The sequence below is a fragment of the Elaeis guineensis genome, chromosome 1 (assembly GCF_000442705.2).
Source record: "Elaeis guineensis isolate ETL-2024a chromosome 1, EG11, whole genome shotgun sequence".
In the NCBI taxonomy this organism is placed as follows: domain Eukaryota; kingdom Viridiplantae; phylum Streptophyta; class Magnoliopsida; order Arecales; family Arecaceae; genus Elaeis; species Elaeis guineensis.
This window is the reverse complement of record NC_025993.2, coordinates 19,416,509-19,434,834: the sequence shown is the minus strand read 5'-3', so window position 1 is coordinate 19,434,834 and position 18,326 is coordinate 19,416,509. Positions and strand designations below refer to the sequence as shown.

The following is an 18,326-nucleotide window of genomic DNA, read 5'->3' as shown; positions in this document are numbered from 1 at the left end:
TAATGCATTTTGTGTCTGCTTAATTTGTTCGAGCATATTACATGATAAATGCCATGAGTACAAACCAAATTTAAGGATCCACGAAGCGTTTGATGACTGCTGCTGGGGTCGAATGAAATCAAGTGCCATGCCTGATTTTAGAACTTTGCGGTGAAATGTGCTTGGTATAACTTGTGAACACGCATAAAGCTCAACTGTGATGCCAGAAATGCAGCATCACAAGACTAGGTCCTTCCAAGTTGCAAGACGCAACACACGGCCGGCCCAGACGATAGACGAGTTAGACTACTGCAACGAAAATTAAGCACTCCCAACCTCTTCGAGTGTGAACAAGATGTTCTATGGTGCGACTCTTTTGCACCCAAGCATTCCTGTCCTCTTCCATTACCGAATCCCTGTAAGCGACAGACCTCGTACAGCAACCTCCATTTCTTAGAGGTGTTCATACGGTGTCCTATGAGAAAGCTTTAATTTACGTTGACGTCACCCAACTGCACCGTCCACGAAGTTTCGCATTCCATTACGTGTTACTGGGGAGAAGCTGCCTTCCAATAGTCCAATTGATAGACTTGACGGTCTAGCCCATCTGGTGAGCAGGCTTGGTAATAAATTAAATTGATGCCGGCATGGTGGCCATCCACAGTAGTACAAGGCCTTGTGGTGCAAAACTCGCAGGGCAAACTAAACCATTATCCTCTTCAAATGACACGTTTCAAACCAACTATTTGATCCCTTGTCTTTCTACCACTCAAAAAATCTAGCTTGGAAAGCCTCCTACCATCTCAAACAATGGCTCTCTCCAACTCTAGATCTCTCCACATCATCCTAATTCTCCTCTTTCCGCTGTTATCTGTCCTGATCCCCCTCGTAAACCCACTCTCTTTCAACTTCACTGGCAAAAGACTGGACGAGCCAAACTTAAACTTCTCCGGTGACGCCTACTTCGCCTACTTCGACGGCGGCGGCATCCACCTCACCAAGGACCAGGTCAGCCCCACCTTTTACAATAGAGAGGGAAGCGCCACATATCCTGAACCGGTGTCTCTCTGGGACAATGCTTCAGGAACGCTTGCCAACTTCACAACAAATTTCAGATTCGCTATCGATGGCTGGGGAGAAAATGTCAGTTCTGACGGGCTTGCCTTCTTCCTCTCACCCTTCCCTTTTGAGGCTCCGGCGAATTCATCCCGTGGAACTCTTGGACTGTTTACAACTGTTGGCTTTGATTCATTGGAGAATAAGGATGTCGTGGCTGTCGAATTTGATAGCTACAAGAACCTTGAGTTCAACGATATTAGCGCCAACCATGTGGGCATCGACATCTGGTCCATCGTTTCCAAAACACAAGTGGACATGAATGCTAGCATCAGAGAGAATGTGCAATTCATTGCATCCATTACTTATGATGCTGTTTCTCAAAATTTGAGCGTCTTCCTCTGTAATGCTTCAGATCCTCGGAGGAATTGGAGCTTATCTTATGTTGTCGACTTGAGGCAATACCTGCCTGAGAATGTGGCCGTTGGTTTCTCAGCGGCCACCGGGCAGTATTGGGAGTCGCATTGCATCTATTCCTGGGATTTCACTTCCTCTGATTTGACTTCTCAACCCAAGAAGAAGGGTAAGGTGGGATTAGTGGTGGGGCTTGCTGTTGGTACCGGGATCTTGCTATGTGGGTTGGGTTTAGCAGGGATTGTAGTATGGCATAAGAGGGCTAGTGGAGGGATGGAAGAAGAAGAGATGGCTCTTGAATTGTCCATCAATAATGCATTTAAGAGAGGTGCCGGCCCTAAGAAATTTTCTTATAGTGCACTTGCAATTGCAACGGGAAATTTTGTTAGGGAGGCAAAGCTTGGGGAAGGAGGTTTCGGGGAGGTTTACATGGGAGTGCTGGATGATACGAAGCAAGAAGTGGCAATCAAAAGGATTTCTAAATATTCTAGGCAAGGGAAGAAGGAGTACCTATCGGAAGTCACGATTATAAGCCAACTGAGGCATCGCAATCTTGTGCGACTCATTGGCTATTGTCATGAAAAAGGTGTTTTGTTACTGGTCTACGAGTACATGTCCAACAAAAGCCTTGATTACCATCTATACAGCGAGGAGAGATTGCTCATATGGCCAGAGAGGTATGTTAGGATTTGACGCCTCGAGATTCAGCCCACATTGAGCCCACAGCGAGGTTCGCGGCGAAAAATGGAGTCCAACGAGACCAAGATCACCTGAAACGGAGCTCGGATGGAGGAGATACGAGCTTTCGAAGTCGGCACGAGAATCGAGACGGCGGAGGACCGCCGGCGACCGGCGGCGGGCGGCAGCGGCGCGGCCGCAGGCGGCGGCGCGCGGGACGCGCGTCCCAGGCCCGCTGGCCCGCGTGGGACGCGGGACCCAGGCCCGGGCGGGACGCGGGACCCAGGCCCGCGCGGGACGCGCGTCCCAGGCCCAGGCCCGCGCGGGACGCGCGACCCAGGCCCAGGCCCGTGCGGGACGCGCGACCCAGCAGCCTGCTGGCCCATCCCCGGTCCACCGTGGACCGGGTGGTCCACGGCGCGGCCTGTGGACCGCGTGGACGTTTCCCACTCGATTCTCGCGGTCCACGGCCCTATTCCGTGGACCGGAGCGCGATCTAAGGGTCCAGAGAGCTCCCGGTGTTGATCGGACGGCTTGGGACGTGATTTGGCTTGATTAAGGATTCCTAATCACCCTCTAACCTATGTTTAAGGCTTTAAAAGGCCTGAGACACAGCAGAGAACGGGGGTTTTGGTTTTCTCGCCGCCGTACGAACCGAGAGGAGAGAGAGAGGCGTGAGGCGCTGTGAGAGAAGGAGCAGGAGGCTCCTGGACAGCGGTCGCCAGGCTCTTCAGGGGTTCAGGGGGTCTCCAAGAGAGAGAGAGCTTTTGTGAGGGGAACTTCATGTGAGAGAGAATTGGGTGTACAAGGGTTGAGGGTGAGGTCTCCTCTTGTAAAATTTTCTTTTCATAGTGAAGTTTGCATGCCCCGTGGAGGCGAGCCCTTTTGTGGCTGATCCACGTATTTTGATTGTTTTTCTTCTGTTTTGTTTCTTCTTTCTTCCTGCTGCATCGCGTGGTACTGAAAGGGTCTTGGGAGGTGGTGTCCTGGCCAGACATCCACCCAACAAGTGGTATCAGAGCAAGGCGGTACAAGGACGCAGATTGCAGTGGTGGTGAGCAAGACTGAAGATGGAGAAAACAGGAACAATCAGGATGGAGATCAACAAGTTTGATGGTAAGAGCAATTTCTCCTTGTGGCAGGCAAGGGTGAAGGACGTGCTCATCCAACAGGGGTTGATCGAAGCTCTCTTGTGCGATGAGAAACCGACCACCATGGAGGTGCGGGATTGGAAACGGCTACAGATGCAGGCGGTGAGTACCATCCGCATGTACCTGGCGGATGAGGTGGTGATCCATGTGCTGAGCGAGACTTCCCCGACGGTGCTGTGGTCGAAGCTCGAGGAGTTGTACATGGCGAAGTCTCTCACCAACACTCTTTTCCTCTGGAGGCAGTTTTACCAACTGCGGATGACTGAGGGACAGAGCGTGCAGGAGCATCTGAGCCACTTCCAGAAGATCCTCACCGACCTTCTCAGCGTTGGCGAGAACGTTGAGGAGAAGACCAGGGCGCTGGTTTTGCTGGCGTCGCTTCCTTCTTCGTACGAGTCCTTGGTGACTGCTCTTCTAGTGGGGAAGAGCACTATCAAGATGGACGAGGTCACCGCGGCGATACTCCAGAACGAGGTTCTCAGGAGGGAGAACCCAGCTTCGAGCTCAGGTGGCGATAGCTCAGCTTTGGTGGCTTCTGGAGGTGCAGGAGGCGGTAGACGGAGCGACAGGAGATCGCATCGAGGGCGGTCTAAGTCCAGGAGGGACTTGAGCAAAACCAGGTGTTACCGGTGTGAGGAGTTGGGGCATCTAGCCAGAGATTGCCCTCAACTGAAAAATCGGACGGTGGCTGCTGTAGCGACGGCCGGCAGTGATTCAGATGGAGATGTCCTGGAGATATCTGACGAGGTATCTACTTCTTCCCAGCAGTGGATATTAGATTCTGCATGTCCCTATCATGTGTGTTGCAGAGAGGAGCAGTTTGACTCCCTGGAGAACAGTGAGAGCACTGTATATCTGCCGAATGGATCGAGCTGTGCGATCAGAGGCATTGGGACGGTCAGCTGGAGGACACATGACGGTGCAGTGAGGAGATTGGGGGAGGTCCGATACATACCCGATTTCAGGCAGAATCTTATCTCACTTAGCAGACTGGATTCGAGAGGCTACAGGACGGTAGCTGGTGGAGGAATCCTGAGGGTGCTACGCGGCGATAGGATTGTGCTGGAGGGGAAGAAGGGGAGCAGAGGACATTATTACCTGGCAGGGAGCCCAGTGCGAGGTGGAGCATCGGGAGCCAGGTGGAGCCCAGAGCGAGGTGGAGCTCCAGGAGGTGGATCGGGCACGAGACAAGAGACTCGGGAGGACGAGAGGCGACGTCGCAAGGTAAGATTCCTATTGCCGCAGGATGATGCCCCGAGCAGGTCTCAGGTCAGGAGGAGCACAGCATACGACGGAGATGGGATCGAGCAGCCTGGCTCGACTCCCATGTTTGCCCATCCATGATCAGCAGGCGATTGCCCCAGGGCATGGGGGCGAGGAGATCCAGAAGCTCTCGGAGTTTGGAGGAGGCCGAATATCGAGTCGAGGTGGAGATTGTTAGGATTTGACGCCTCGAGATTCAGCCCACATTGAGCCCACAGCGAGGTTCGCGGCGAAAAATGGAGTCCAACGAGACCAAGATCACCTGAAACGGAGCTCGGATGGAGGAGATACGAGCTTTCGAAGTCGGCACGAGAATCGAGACGGCGGAGGACCGCCGGCGACCGGCGGCGGGCGGCAGCGGCGCGGCCGCAGGCGGCGGCGCGCGGGACGCGCGTCCCAGGCCCGCTGGCCCGCGTGGGACGCGGGACCCAGGCCCGGGCGGGACGCGGGACCCAGGCCCGCGCGGGACGCGCGTCCCAGGCCCAGGCCCGCGCGGGACGCGCGACCCAGGCCCAGGCCCGTGCGGGACGCGCGACCCAGCAGCCTGCTGGCCCATCCCCGGTCCACCGTGGACCGGGTGGTCCACGGCGCGGCCTGTGGACCGCGTGGACGTTTCCCACTCGATTCTCGCGGTCCACGGCCCTATTCCGTGGACCGGAGCGCGATCTAAGGGTCCAGAGAGCTCCCGGTGTTGATCGGACGGCTTGGGACGTGATTTGGCTTGATTAAGGATTCCTAATCACCCTCTAACCTATGTTTAAGGCTTTAAAAGGCCTGAGACACAGCAGAGAACGGGGGTTTTGGTTTTCTCGCCGCCGTACGAACCGAGAGGAGAGAGAGAGGCGTGAGGCGCTGTGAGAGAAGGAGCAGGAGGCTCCTGGACAGCGGTCGCCAGGCTCTTCAGGGGTTCAGGGGGTCTCCAAGAGAGAGAGAGCTTTTGTGAGGGGAACTTCATGTGAGAGAGAATTGGGTGTACAAGGGTTGAGGGTGAGGTCTCCTCTTGTAAAATTTTCTTTTCATAGTGAAGTTTGCATGCCCCGTGGAGGCGAGCCCTTTTGTGGCTGATCCACGTATTTTGATTGTTTTTCTTCTGTTTTGTTTCTTCTTTCTTCCTGCTGCATCGCGTGGTACTGAAAGGGTCTTGGGAGGTGGTGTCCTGGCCAGACATCCACCCAACAAGGTACAAGATTGCATTCGGCTTGGCCTCGGCAATACTCTATCTTCACGAAGAGTGGGAGCAGTGTGTGGTCCACAGAGACATCAAGCCAAGCAACGTGATGTTGGATTCGGACTTCAATGCTAAGCTTGGTGATTTTGGGCTCGCAAGGCTTGTGGATCATGACGCTTACATGCAAACAACAGGTGCGGCTGGGACTGCGGGATACATCGCACCAGAATATGCTACTTCAGGTAAGTAATATTATAATTCCAGCTGCATTTGAAGGCTCCATGAATGAATGCTTTTTTGATGAAAATTATACAAAGAGATTTTATTAATATTAGGTAGAGGTGAATTGCTGATCGTGGCTAGGCTTAGACCGAGGAAAATGGCTCTTTGATCCTATGGCAGCCCTGTGGTATAGGCCTAACATGTGTAAGGTCCATTATATATGAGCTCTACCATAAGGCAGGCCAATCACTGCTATCCCAATTTTATCAATAGCCAGGCTTGATTTTAGCTTGCAAAGAATCTAATAGTCTGATTTCAGCTGAACTTTTGGGATGTATTTGATATTCACTAAGCATAGATAAATTTCTACCTACAAAGTTATGCCCGGAAAATATAGGTTTCAAGGAATTTCTTAAGTTAAGGTTGTGTAACAAAATAGTCGATTGGTCTGGCCTATACAAAAGGCTGTTGATCGCTCAAACTGAGTATCCACACTAGATGCTTACTTCATCAACTGTTGTATCCAAGAATAAACCCTAGTTAGCCAGACTCAATATGAATGCAAACATGACATATCAAGTTTGGGTCATAGTTGACTTAGCTTGCTTAGTTGGGTCTACATAGTTTTAATTAACTTAAAATTAATAATGATAAATATAAATTTATTTTTGCTAATTGAAATGCATCATGTTATATTACAGGAAAAGCTAGCAAAGAATCAGATGTATATAGCTTTGGAGTAGTTGTATTGGAAATTGCATGTGGTAGAAAATCAAGTGATATAAGAGAGCAGCAAGATAGAGTGAATTTGGTAGAGTGGGTTTGGAAGCTTTATGAAGAAAATATATATTTAACAGCAGTGGATAAAGGGTTAAATATGGAATTCGATGAGAAACAAATGGAGTGCTTGATGATTGTAGGTTTGTGGTGCGCCCATCCAGATTACAATATGAGACCGTCAATAAGACAAGCAATTGGTATTCTCAAATTTGATACTCCACTGCCTGATCTGCCACCAAGGAAGCCGATAGCAACATATTTACCTCCAGTCCTTGCATCACCATCATCTCGCAGATTTTCAGCTAACTCCGAAGTTCCAACTCAAGCATGTACCTGAGTTATTTTGAGTAAGAAATTGAAACAGATTTTAAAGACTGAACTTTATATTTCCATGAGGTTTGATATGTTATCCATTGGACTTGCAAATTAGTCTTATATATTTGTCATGTAATATGGTGCGGAAATTGCTTCTCATTTCCATCATGTGCCTATCCCGATGACTATTTATGGCTATCCATCGGTAAAGTAACCACTATTCTTGACAACCAATTTTTCTAATTTTGTGGTGCCTTTTTCATCCAATTTACTGTTCAAGATGCTGTAGCATTATCTTGAGTCATCTTTAATGTTGTTGATGGTGCTCCATGCAATAAGTGCTTTAAGCTTTATAATGTTAAATTAATCAATCATGTTAAGGAATTCTCTAACTTAGTTGCAGATATTGGCATTCTGTCATGGACTTGACATCATGTGGTTTATGATAAGATTGGTTGTGTAATGGATATTTCTTTTCCCTCAAAATACACAATACATACATTTCTAACATATATTCTGTTATTGATTATCAGTTGGTTAAATCTTTGGCCAAAGATATGGTTTCTATATGTATTTTACACTAAGTATTAAAGCTTTAAAGTTCAAGAATAAATGAAAGACCACCCAAATGTAGGGATATATCTATATGTGTGTGTGTGTGTGTTTCTGTGCGTGTGTAATGTATGTATGATGTATGCATATATGCATATATGCATATATATATATATGAATGTATGTATATGTATATAGATGGACACATTAACTAATTATGTATTATAATGAAATAACAGTGTATTATAGTCCCTAGGCTATAATAATGGGGGAAAAGATAAATCAAGCTTGGTGGGTGAGCCTAAATTGGCTCCTCCAAATTGGGCCCAGTCCACACAACAACGTAAGCCCAAAACTCAAACCTGTCCGGTGTTTGATCAGCTCTACTTCCACTCTTAATGCGAAGGTGAGGTAGTATGTATGCTTTGAACCATTACCTATCTAGAACTCAACTTCAAGTGTGCTCGCAGACTTCACCACATAGTTTGTATCCATCATCAATGGCAAGGATAGCAGAATAAGTGGCAATGGGCTAGCCTTCTTGCTCTCAACTTATTCTTCCAATATCTCCCATAATTTATAGGGTAGGATTCTTGGACTATTTAACAGTATAGATGCTTGAATAATGAAGAATTAAGTCATGGTTGTCGAGTTTGACAACCACATATCTTACATACAATGAATCAAGTTTTGATCACGTAGGCATCAATGTGAACATAATCATACTAAACTGCAAGCATGGACTTGAACGCTAGCCACAAAGGACTTAGCCAATGCATGGGTTAGTTATAATGCGAGTGTTAGAAATTTGAGTGTCCTCCTTTCTTATGAACCAAAATTTTGAGATAATTGGAGTCAGTCTAATGTTGTCAACTCGAGAGAAGTCTTGCTAAAGTAGGTTGCCATTGGCTTCTCAGCTTCGATTGCACAAAATTCTTTCATATTTCAATTCTCAAGGTTTTGGTCCCATTTTAAGTACCAATCTAGATAATAAATTTATGAAGAAGACTAGGAGGGGATTGGTTGTGGGGTCAGCTGTTGGCACTCTGGAGTTATTATATGGATTGGGTTTGGTGTGTTCTATATTGTGGCATAGGATCTAAGCCAATGAAGAGATGAAAGAAGAGAAGAGAACTCTTGATTCATCATCTGTAGAGGAGATGGCTTTCGATTCATCCATAAATAGTTTGTCAAATTAAGGGAGTGGACCTAAAAAATTTATTATAATATACTAGCAGACATAATATGAAATTTTAGAGGGGAAGGCACATTGAGAAGAAAAGTATGTGGGGAGGTATAGAAAGCAGTATTACAGGATATAAAGCAAGAAGTGGCCGTCATGAAAAGGGACTAGTATATAACTGAAGTCGCAAGCATAAGCCATCTAAGGCATCACAATCTACTGTATCTCATCGGCTATTATTGTGAATAAGAATGAAGACTTGCTGCTGATCATTTATGAATGCATATCCAACAAGAGACCTAACCACCATCTATATATACAACAACAAGAGATTGCTGACATAAAAGGAGAGGCCCAACATTGTGCTTGCACGGTTTGGCCTCGACACTAAGAGTGTGTGATCCATAGAGATGTAAAGCTAAGTAATGTAATGTTGGACTTGGAGTTTAATGCAAAGTTAGATAACAACAATTGCTGCTGAGATATGGGGATATATTAGTCCCGAATATTTAATGACAAGCAAGAAAAGATATCATAATTTTTTAAACAAGAAATTTAAACTCTATTTTAGATTTACCGATAAGAAACAATCCAAAACAAACTTAATTCTTTTTTTTAACAAATTTTATTAGTTAGCCTATTTTTTGTCATCATTGAAAACAAAAAGATTAAGCTAGGCACCCTTATGTTCACTTTGTACTAGCAAAATGTGATTTTTAACATTTCTCTACCTTTGTCCTAAAACTAAAATACATATTATGCAACATATATATTACAGTATAAACAAATTCGTACCTATGTAAGTTCTAGCTAAAACAACTTATAAACTATTAGCCTGCGCTTAAGATCTCTATCAAAATTGGGCTAGGCTTGTCATCGGCTAAGCAAAGTTGAACCTAGTAGTAAACATTACATGGGTCCTAGCCCACATAAAACATGGTCTAGGTTAAGAAGGACATGTAATGGTCCAAATCATTGGGCGCCTTTATGTTCATCCCAATCAATTAGATCTAGATTATGCTGGACCAAACATGATTTTTAGGTGAAAACTTGCTATGTTGGGTCTTGATTTTCTATAATGGAAAACTAAGAAGGGATTTGGTTTACTACCTATTAATTTTTTAGGATATTATAAGGTGAAAAATCTAAAGGCATTCCCTCAACTTAAAATCTATCACAGAGACATCTTTTAACTTTAAAAAGTTTCAAACAAGTCCTTAAGTTTTCAAACTATTCCAAACTGATCCAAACTCTATTAACAGAATGATGTTCAATGACTATCACATATTGCACAAAATTATATTATGACCAAAATATCCTTCACATTAATTTTTTATAGGATGAAGTCCTCGCATAGATCTCAAAGAACTCTTCATATATAATGCATAAGGATCATCTATTGCAAATATCTCAAAGTATTCCATAGATTATTCATTCACCTGCATAGATCTTAAGATACTCTTAATATATAGCTCATAGTTAAGGATCACCCATCGCAAAGATCTCAAAGCACTCTCTTCATTCATCCATCTGCACAAATTTCAAAGCACCCTTAGTATATGATCGATAATTAAGGATCACCTAGCACCATGCAGATCTCAAAACACTTTGATCTTCTTTATTCATCTACCTATATAGATCTCAAAACAGTCTTAGTACATGGCCTATAGTAAAGGATCATCCATCATATAGATCTCAAAGCACTCCAAATCCCTTTATTTGTTTGCCTGCACAGATCAAAAAAACATCCTTAATATATGATCCATTGTTAAGGATCACCTACCAGGCAAATCTCAAAGCACACCAAACCGCTTCAATATTCATTTACTTGTACAAGTCTCAAAGCATTCGTTAGTATACGGCTCGTAGTTAAGGATCACCCATGGCATAGATCTCAAAGCATACCAAACATCTTCATTCTTATACTTGCATAGATCTCAAAGCATCATTATTATGGAGCCAATAGTGAAGGATCTCCCACCAAACCCTTTTATTCATATGCATGCATAGATCTCAAAGCACCTTTAGTATGAGGTCACCCACCACCTAGATCTCAATGCACTCCAATCCCTTCTTTCATCCATAGTTTAAAAAAGATGAGGGTATTTTAATCATATGAAACGGTAAATTAATGCTGTTCCGCTGGTCATGTGTTTTTTTTTTTTTCAATCTGTTACATCTTTCATCATAGGGGTAAAAGTAGTAACCTCAAGATTAATCTCATGTTCTTAATAGAGTAGGATCATCTTATTTGAGGTATAATCGTCACCTCGGTTAAATCTAGTTCTCTAGTATTAATCATTTAAAATATTAAATTATAATCATCTAGTCAAAAGTATGAATGACTCAAAAAAAAAATATAGGGTACCAAAGCATCTCCCAGCTAAGAACGCATACAGTTTTTATCTCTTCTCAAACAGAAACATATGCGGTTCTCACATTTACTCTAATAACAAAATTTTACCCTCTCTTGAAAGATTAAAGCTCCATCGCAAGTTTAGTTTCGCTTCCTCTGAATTTAGAACATTTGAGATTATTTTTAGGAGTTGCATATTTGAGATTAGCCGAGATTATTTTGAGTAGGAGCACACTAAAGTATATAATTCTTGCTTTCTATACATTTTAGGCGGTATAGATGGTGATCAACTATATATAACTCCAATTAAATAATCTATCATTCAATTTCTTATCAAAGAATTGAAAGCTGGTACATGCATATGAATGTGCATATGTATTTTGAAGACCCTCCTACAAATGCCCAAATTAGAGCTAGATCAGTAAATATATTATATGTAAACTGTTTCCATCTTCAAGAGGCCTTATACATACGCAGCCCAGCATGGATTCAACCTGCCATGTAGGGGTCTCAACCAAATGAAAATTAATGATAGGAACATGGAATTCATTATAAAAGTTTCTTAATCAGCCAATCATATGTTGTAATCCCAAGCAAACACAAAACCCATGCATGGCCTATATATGTACAATGGGAACCAAGGAGAGCAGAGATCCCCATGCACCTGCTATAAAATTTTTTTGTGCATCACGGACAGTGCAGAATACATGCACCATCCATAATAATTGGCTCATACACAGATCGAGATGTGACGTATGAAAAAAATTTTTTATCTGATCCTGCATATAAATCAATCATCGTAGACGATGTATGTAGCTCTATACCATCTATGATATATAAAATATTTTTTATATTTTTTATTAAAAATTGTAATACCATTGCATGTGAGAGGTGCATCGTTCGTGATGATTGATTTATATACAGATCACAATACAGTGTATGAAAAAAAATATTTTTTTTTTTGATCCTGTATGTGCGTTAATTATCACAGACGATACACACGGATCTACACCCTCTACAGTGCACAAAAAATTTTTCGTACCTACTATTAAAGACTGCAATACCATTGCGTGTGAGGGGCTCAAATTTCGTCCGGCCTGGGGATTGCAAATCCAGATGGTGCTAGCTTTCTCCTCATCTCCCTCGTAACTCAGAAGCCAAAAAAAAAAAAAAAAAAGGGTCAACAAGTTCTTTCCCGTACACGCCACGTTGTAAAAAGTCATCTCCTCATTATCCCCGTGATTTATTACAAAGAAAGCGTAATCTACTACCTACATGTCACTGCATCTTGACTCCATGCACGTGAACTTGTTCAAAAGATGAGGCGTTTTTTTTGCAGACAGGATCCGAACTCAAAGTTTGGGCCCTATAAATGGTCGCATGGTTGCTTAACTTCGGGACAAAACATCGCTGACAACCAATCAACCACAATGGCTAACATGAGTTGGAATTCCTCCTTTATGCCTCTACTCCTCTCCTTAGCCATCTTCAATCAGCGCCCCTTCTATGGTTTCCAAAGCTTTCTGTTATGCTTCCGACTAGAGATCGCGATTTAAAAGTCATGACAACCACCATATATTCATATAGAATTCTGCTCATAAGCATACAAGATATCTCATCACAATATCATAAAGCAACAACAAACTAAATTAAATTTAAATAATTAATATTTAATTTTAATTCAAATAACCAAATCAAATATCTTACAATGATAGTATTCTATATTTTTGCATCAAATTTTAATAAATTTTAATCTAAAACAATAATATCAAAGTCTGCTCCTAATTTTCTCTATCATGATGAATCCCCGAGTCAAGCTAGTTCTTTCAATCTATAAAAATAGTAAAATATAAAGTAATAAGCTAGACAAATCAGTAAGCAGTATATCCTTAGGCTTAGTAAATCAAGCAATAATAATATACTAAGAAATAAGCATACAAAATGTATCAGTTCAAAAAAAAATATTAATCAAAATAAGATCCATGCCGGATTCAATCTTTTCAAATTCATTTTCATTCATAAATTAATTTCTTTCAAAATATCCGGTTTACCTCGACAGTCACGAACTATGACCACATTTATACCCTATGGCTGGTGAAATGAGCTCAGAATAGATAAAGTGACAACGTATAATGCCCACGGGTAGAGTATCGATATACCAGCACATAACTCTCTTCGATAGGATGTCGATATACCAGCATATAATTTTTACTGGTAGGACGTCGATACACCAATATATAACCTCCATTGACAGAATATTGATATACCAACGCATAGCCCCTATCGATAGGTATCGATATATCAGCGCATAACTCTCATTAGTGGAATATCAATATACTAGTGCACAATCTCCACTGACAAAGTATCGATGTACCAGCACATAAGCCTCACAGATAGAATATCGATGTATCAGTGCGCAATCTCCACTAGTAAGGTATCGATTTGCCAACATATAACCCCCGTTGGCATGATTTTGATACATTATCCAGCTGCGAGTCAAAATCTATCTTGATTCAAATATTTTTTTTTGATAAAATCAATCGTATTTCAACTGAACAATACACAAATCTATCTGAAATCTTTCTCGGAGTTTGTTCGCTTGTATCCAAAATATGTGTATTTTGTTGTATAAGAGCATAGACCCTTCATTGGGCCTGAGATTGCAGGCTTCCATCCTTGTCTTGTTCAGCTATCAGAATAGCTAGATTCTCCACTCTTTACGGGCAATCAACTATTTTATGACCTTTTTAACCACAACCAAAATATGCACCGATGTTCCAATGACAATCACATACTGCATGTTTCCATCATATCGGAAACACTTAGTATTATTAGTTGATCCATAGTAGTCACTCACTAACCTCTTATTTGAACTTTCAGTATTTTACTATTCTGTTCTTGAGATTTATTTGATCTATTTTTTTTTTTGATTTATTTTTCTTTCTACACGTTCCTCATTAACTTCTCTCTTAATTATCAATATTTTATTTATCACATCTGCATAAATAGTTAATTTATATAGCATCACTTACTTTTTAATATTTATTTTTAGTTCCATCTCAAATTTACATACTCGATCACGCTCATTCTTGACCAACCTCGAAACAAACTTGGCAAGCTCCATAAACTTAGCTTTATATTTTGCAACTATCATATTTCTTTGTTTGAGATATATAAATTTTTGTTCTTTTTGAATTCTTATATTTCGAGAAAAATATTGATCATAAAATATCTTTCGAAATCTCTTCCGGATAAGTTGCTCCCCTTCTTGCTTATATGTGTGTTGTAGTCTCTACCACTAATTGAATGCTTTACCATATAATAAATAAGCTGCATACTGAATTTTTTCATCATTACGGCACTCTTGGACAGCAAATGCCTTTTCCATCTCTATAATCCAATTGTTGGCTTCCAAAAATTCGATGGCCTCTTAAAAGCTGGTGGAGATAACTTCTTAAATTCTATAATATTACTCCGTTGCTCTAGCTGCTCTCCATATTCTTGAGGTGGTAATGTTGTCTAATGCTATAGGAAGAAGGAAAAAAGAGAGAAGGCAGGTTGGGGCTTATCTTGAGCTCTAACAAGTCTCCAGTCCCGATTTTCAATGGAACAATGATGGCTTCTAAGAAGAAGCTTCTTGCAAGCTCCTCTATTTGAGACCTTGGTTTTTTATGAGAAGAAGAGGGAAGCCCTTTTCTCTTTAAATAGGGCCGAAAGGGAGGAGTTTAATTCCTTCCTGGTGGTGGTTTTTGACTCCGTTCAAGAGTCAATCGAGGGAGAGTTCAACAAAAGAGTAGACTTCCGTTGGGAGTCTTCTTTCTATTTTTTTATTTTTTTTATTTTTCACTGCTTTAAGATTTATGTGAATGTTTTAACTGGGTTTGGGGTATCACAGCTAGGCTTTCTAAAATAGTTAGTACAAGAGTTAGACTGTTATCTTTATATTATAGAAGTATAAGTTTATTTCATAGAAGATAGAAGTTGGAGTTTGGTTAAGTCATTTGGGATGGTTTGCTTGGTAGCTCAAAGTGGGGATTATAGGAGATGGTCTAGCAAGGGCTTGCACCTCCATTCGGCATGCAGCATTTGCTTGCAATTATACTTCAAGCAAAGTGGACGAATTTAATTATCTCGATGGGTGTCTGTTGAATATAGCTTGAATTTTGGTGTGATCAAGTTTACTACCCAATTTGACTATTTTGAAGAGATGATGAGCGAATTTTTTATGAGGTCTATGGTAGTAGCAGAGGGGTTGGGTTGTTAAGCTTACCACTGACCTTTAGTGGGGTTGTAGGGGTTTAACCCCATGGCCTGCAACCCCATAGTATGGACCGATCCTATTCTTGGGATTTAGTTGATTTATTTAGGTATTTTAGTCTTTTCTCATTATTTTAAGATTTGGTGGCTATATATATTATAATCACCCATTCGTTTTGTTATTTGAGCTACCGCATATTTTTTGTACTCCTTCTCTTGATATAGTGAAATCTCTCCCCATCTTTGCCTATGGATATAGGTTAAAAGCTAAACCATATAAATCATTATATTTTATTTTATTTGTGTGTGGTTGCTTATTATTATTTCAGATTTTCATACTAATTAATAAGTAATCTTATAACAAACTGATATTAAAGCCTAAAGATCAGATTTATTCAAGTTTGTTCATCATATTTGTTTTGGGTTCCGATTGTCTATTGATTTCATGTTTATTTTTTTCATGATTTATTTATGATGGCTACAAAATTCGAGATCAAAAAGTATAATGGAAAGAATGATTCAATCTTTAGCATGTGAAGATATGAGCCCTTTTGGTTCAATAGGGATTGCTGAAGGTGCTAAAGAGTAGAGATACTTTGTTGATGATGTTGTCCGAGCAGGATAAAAATGATCTCTTGGAGCATACACATAGTGTAATTCAATTGTCTTTAGTAGATGAGTTTTGCAAGAGATTGCAAACGAGCAATCTACTGCAGCATTATGACTAAGGCTAGAGAGCATCTATATAACTCAATCTCTAACAAATTAGCTCTATTTGAAGCAACAGCTCTACACTCTTCAGATAAAGGAAGGCATGCCTCTTAAAAATCACAAAGATGAATTCAATAAAATTATTCTAGATTTAAAAAATATTGACGTTAAAATTGATGATGAGGATCGAGCAATTATTTTTTTTTATTCATTATCTTCCTCATTTGAGCATTTTGTTAATACTATGCTATATGCCTGGGGCACTCTTTCTATAGAAGACATGAGGGCTTGATTGAACTTGATAAAGTTTTTTTTTTAAAAAAAAGGATGTCTAAAACTTGAGGTGAAAATTAGATTGATGGTCTAGTTGCTAGAGATAGATCAAAATAAAAGAATTCAGGTTCAAGTTTTGAAAGTAATAGTGACAGATCAAAATCCAAATGAAAAGGAAAGAAAGACAAATGTAATTATTGTAAGAAGAAAGGGCACTAGAAATCTGATTGTTTTAAACTCAAAAAAAAAAAAGAAGAAAAAGTCTGATAATCCCTCTAATGCTGGTGATTCAATTAATATAGCAGAGGATAGTTCTAATGGTGCCAATATCCTCTCTATATCTATCAATTTATTTAAAGATACTTGAATTTTTGATTTAACATGTTCTTATCATATATGTCCTCATTAGGATTGGTTTCCACTTATCATCCAATTAATGATGGTGTTATGCTTATGGGGAATAACATGTCGTGTAAGCTTATTGGTATAGAAACCATTCGAATCAAAATGTATGATGGTATTGTTAGAATCTTATCTGATATGCAACATATACTAGATTTAAGAAAGAACTTAATTTCTTTAAATACTCTTGATACATATAATTTTAAGTATTCTTCAAAAGGTGCTCTCATTGTGCTCAAAGGCAAATTATATTATGGCCTCTAGTTGCTTCAGGATAGTATAGTTATTGATGCTATATCAGTTTTCTCATCAGATCCAAATTTGGATAGTACTCATTTGTAGTATATATGTTTGGGTCATATGAGTCAGGTTGACATGTTTCTTTTGAGTAGATAGGATCTATTATAGGGTCAAAAAATTGGGAAGCTTGACTTCTATGAGTATTGTTTATGAAAAGCAATGTAAAGTTAAGTTTAGCATAGTCATCCATAGGATAAAAGGCATGTTGGATTATATCTATTTTGATTTTTAAAGTCCTACACCTGTTCAATCCAAAGGCGATTCTCAGTATTGATTGAGTTTCATTGATGTTTTTTTGAAAAAAAATTGGATATACTTTCTAAAGTAGAAGAATGAAGTCCCACTTTTAAGAAGTGCAAAGAACTTGTTGAAAAATAATCTAGCAAGAAGATCAAGAGATTGAGAATTGATAATGACACAGAGTTTTGGGAAAGTCAGTTTAATGTGAGGTTGAAGGCATTGTGAGATACTACAATAGAATGGTGTTGCCAAATATATGAACAAGATTTTTTTGAAGAGAGCATGGTGTATACTTTCTCAATCTGATTTGTCTCAAAATTTTTTGGCTGAAGCTGTTAATATGGCTTGCTACTTAGTAAATAGGTCTCCATCCACTAATATTGAAATAAAGATTCCTATTGATGTATGGTCTGGTATATCTGCTGATTATTTTATTTTGAAGATATTTGGTTGTCCTACTTATGCACATATCAATGATAGTAAACTTGAAAAAAGGGCATAGAAATATATCTTCCTTAGTTATCAATCTAGGATGAAAAGCTATAGGCTATAGTGTGTTGAGCCTAATTCTTAGAAATTGATGGTCAGTAGAAATATTACTTTCAATAAAAAGACTATGTTTTATTCGAGAGAAGTGTCAGCTGCTATAGATAAAAATCATAGGGTTGATAAGGGGGTGGAGTTTGAGGTTAAATCTTCAATTCATCCATCACAAGATGATACTTCAATTCAACCAATTCAAGATAATGAGTCTAACATTATTGATAAGAGAGATGTCCCATAGGAGCAGCAGTACGCCATAGCCACTGATAGATCGAGGAGGCAAATTAGACCTCCTCAGACATATGGATAGATAGATTTGGCCTCTTTTACAATGTTTATAGCTAAGTCTATTGAGATTCAGAATCTTGTTAATTATCATAAGGCCATCATTAGCAGTATATCTGCATAGTGGTCTATTGCTATAAGTGAGGAGATTGAGTCTCTTCATAAGATTCCGATATATATAGGAGCTAGTGAAACTAC

The 18,326-nt window shown here is 40.6% G+C and overlaps 1 protein-coding gene across 1 annotated transcript; it reads left to right on the top strand.

The window, feature by feature from the left end:
- Positions 1 to 760: 760 nt before the first annotated feature.
- Positions 761 to 7,248, top strand: LOC105032669 (L-type lectin-domain containing receptor kinase IX.1). The gene is made up of 3 exons (XM_073251202.1): positions 761 to 2,126; positions 5,722 to 5,951; positions 6,633 to 7,248. The coding sequence occupies exons 1-3, from the start codon at positions 790 to 792 to the stop codon at positions 7,046 to 7,048; spliced, it is 1,983 nt and encodes a 660-aa protein (XP_073107303.1). The 5' UTR covers positions 761 to 789; the 3' UTR covers positions 7,049 to 7,248.
- The last annotated feature ends 11,078 nt before the right edge of the window (positions 7,249 to 18,326 follow it).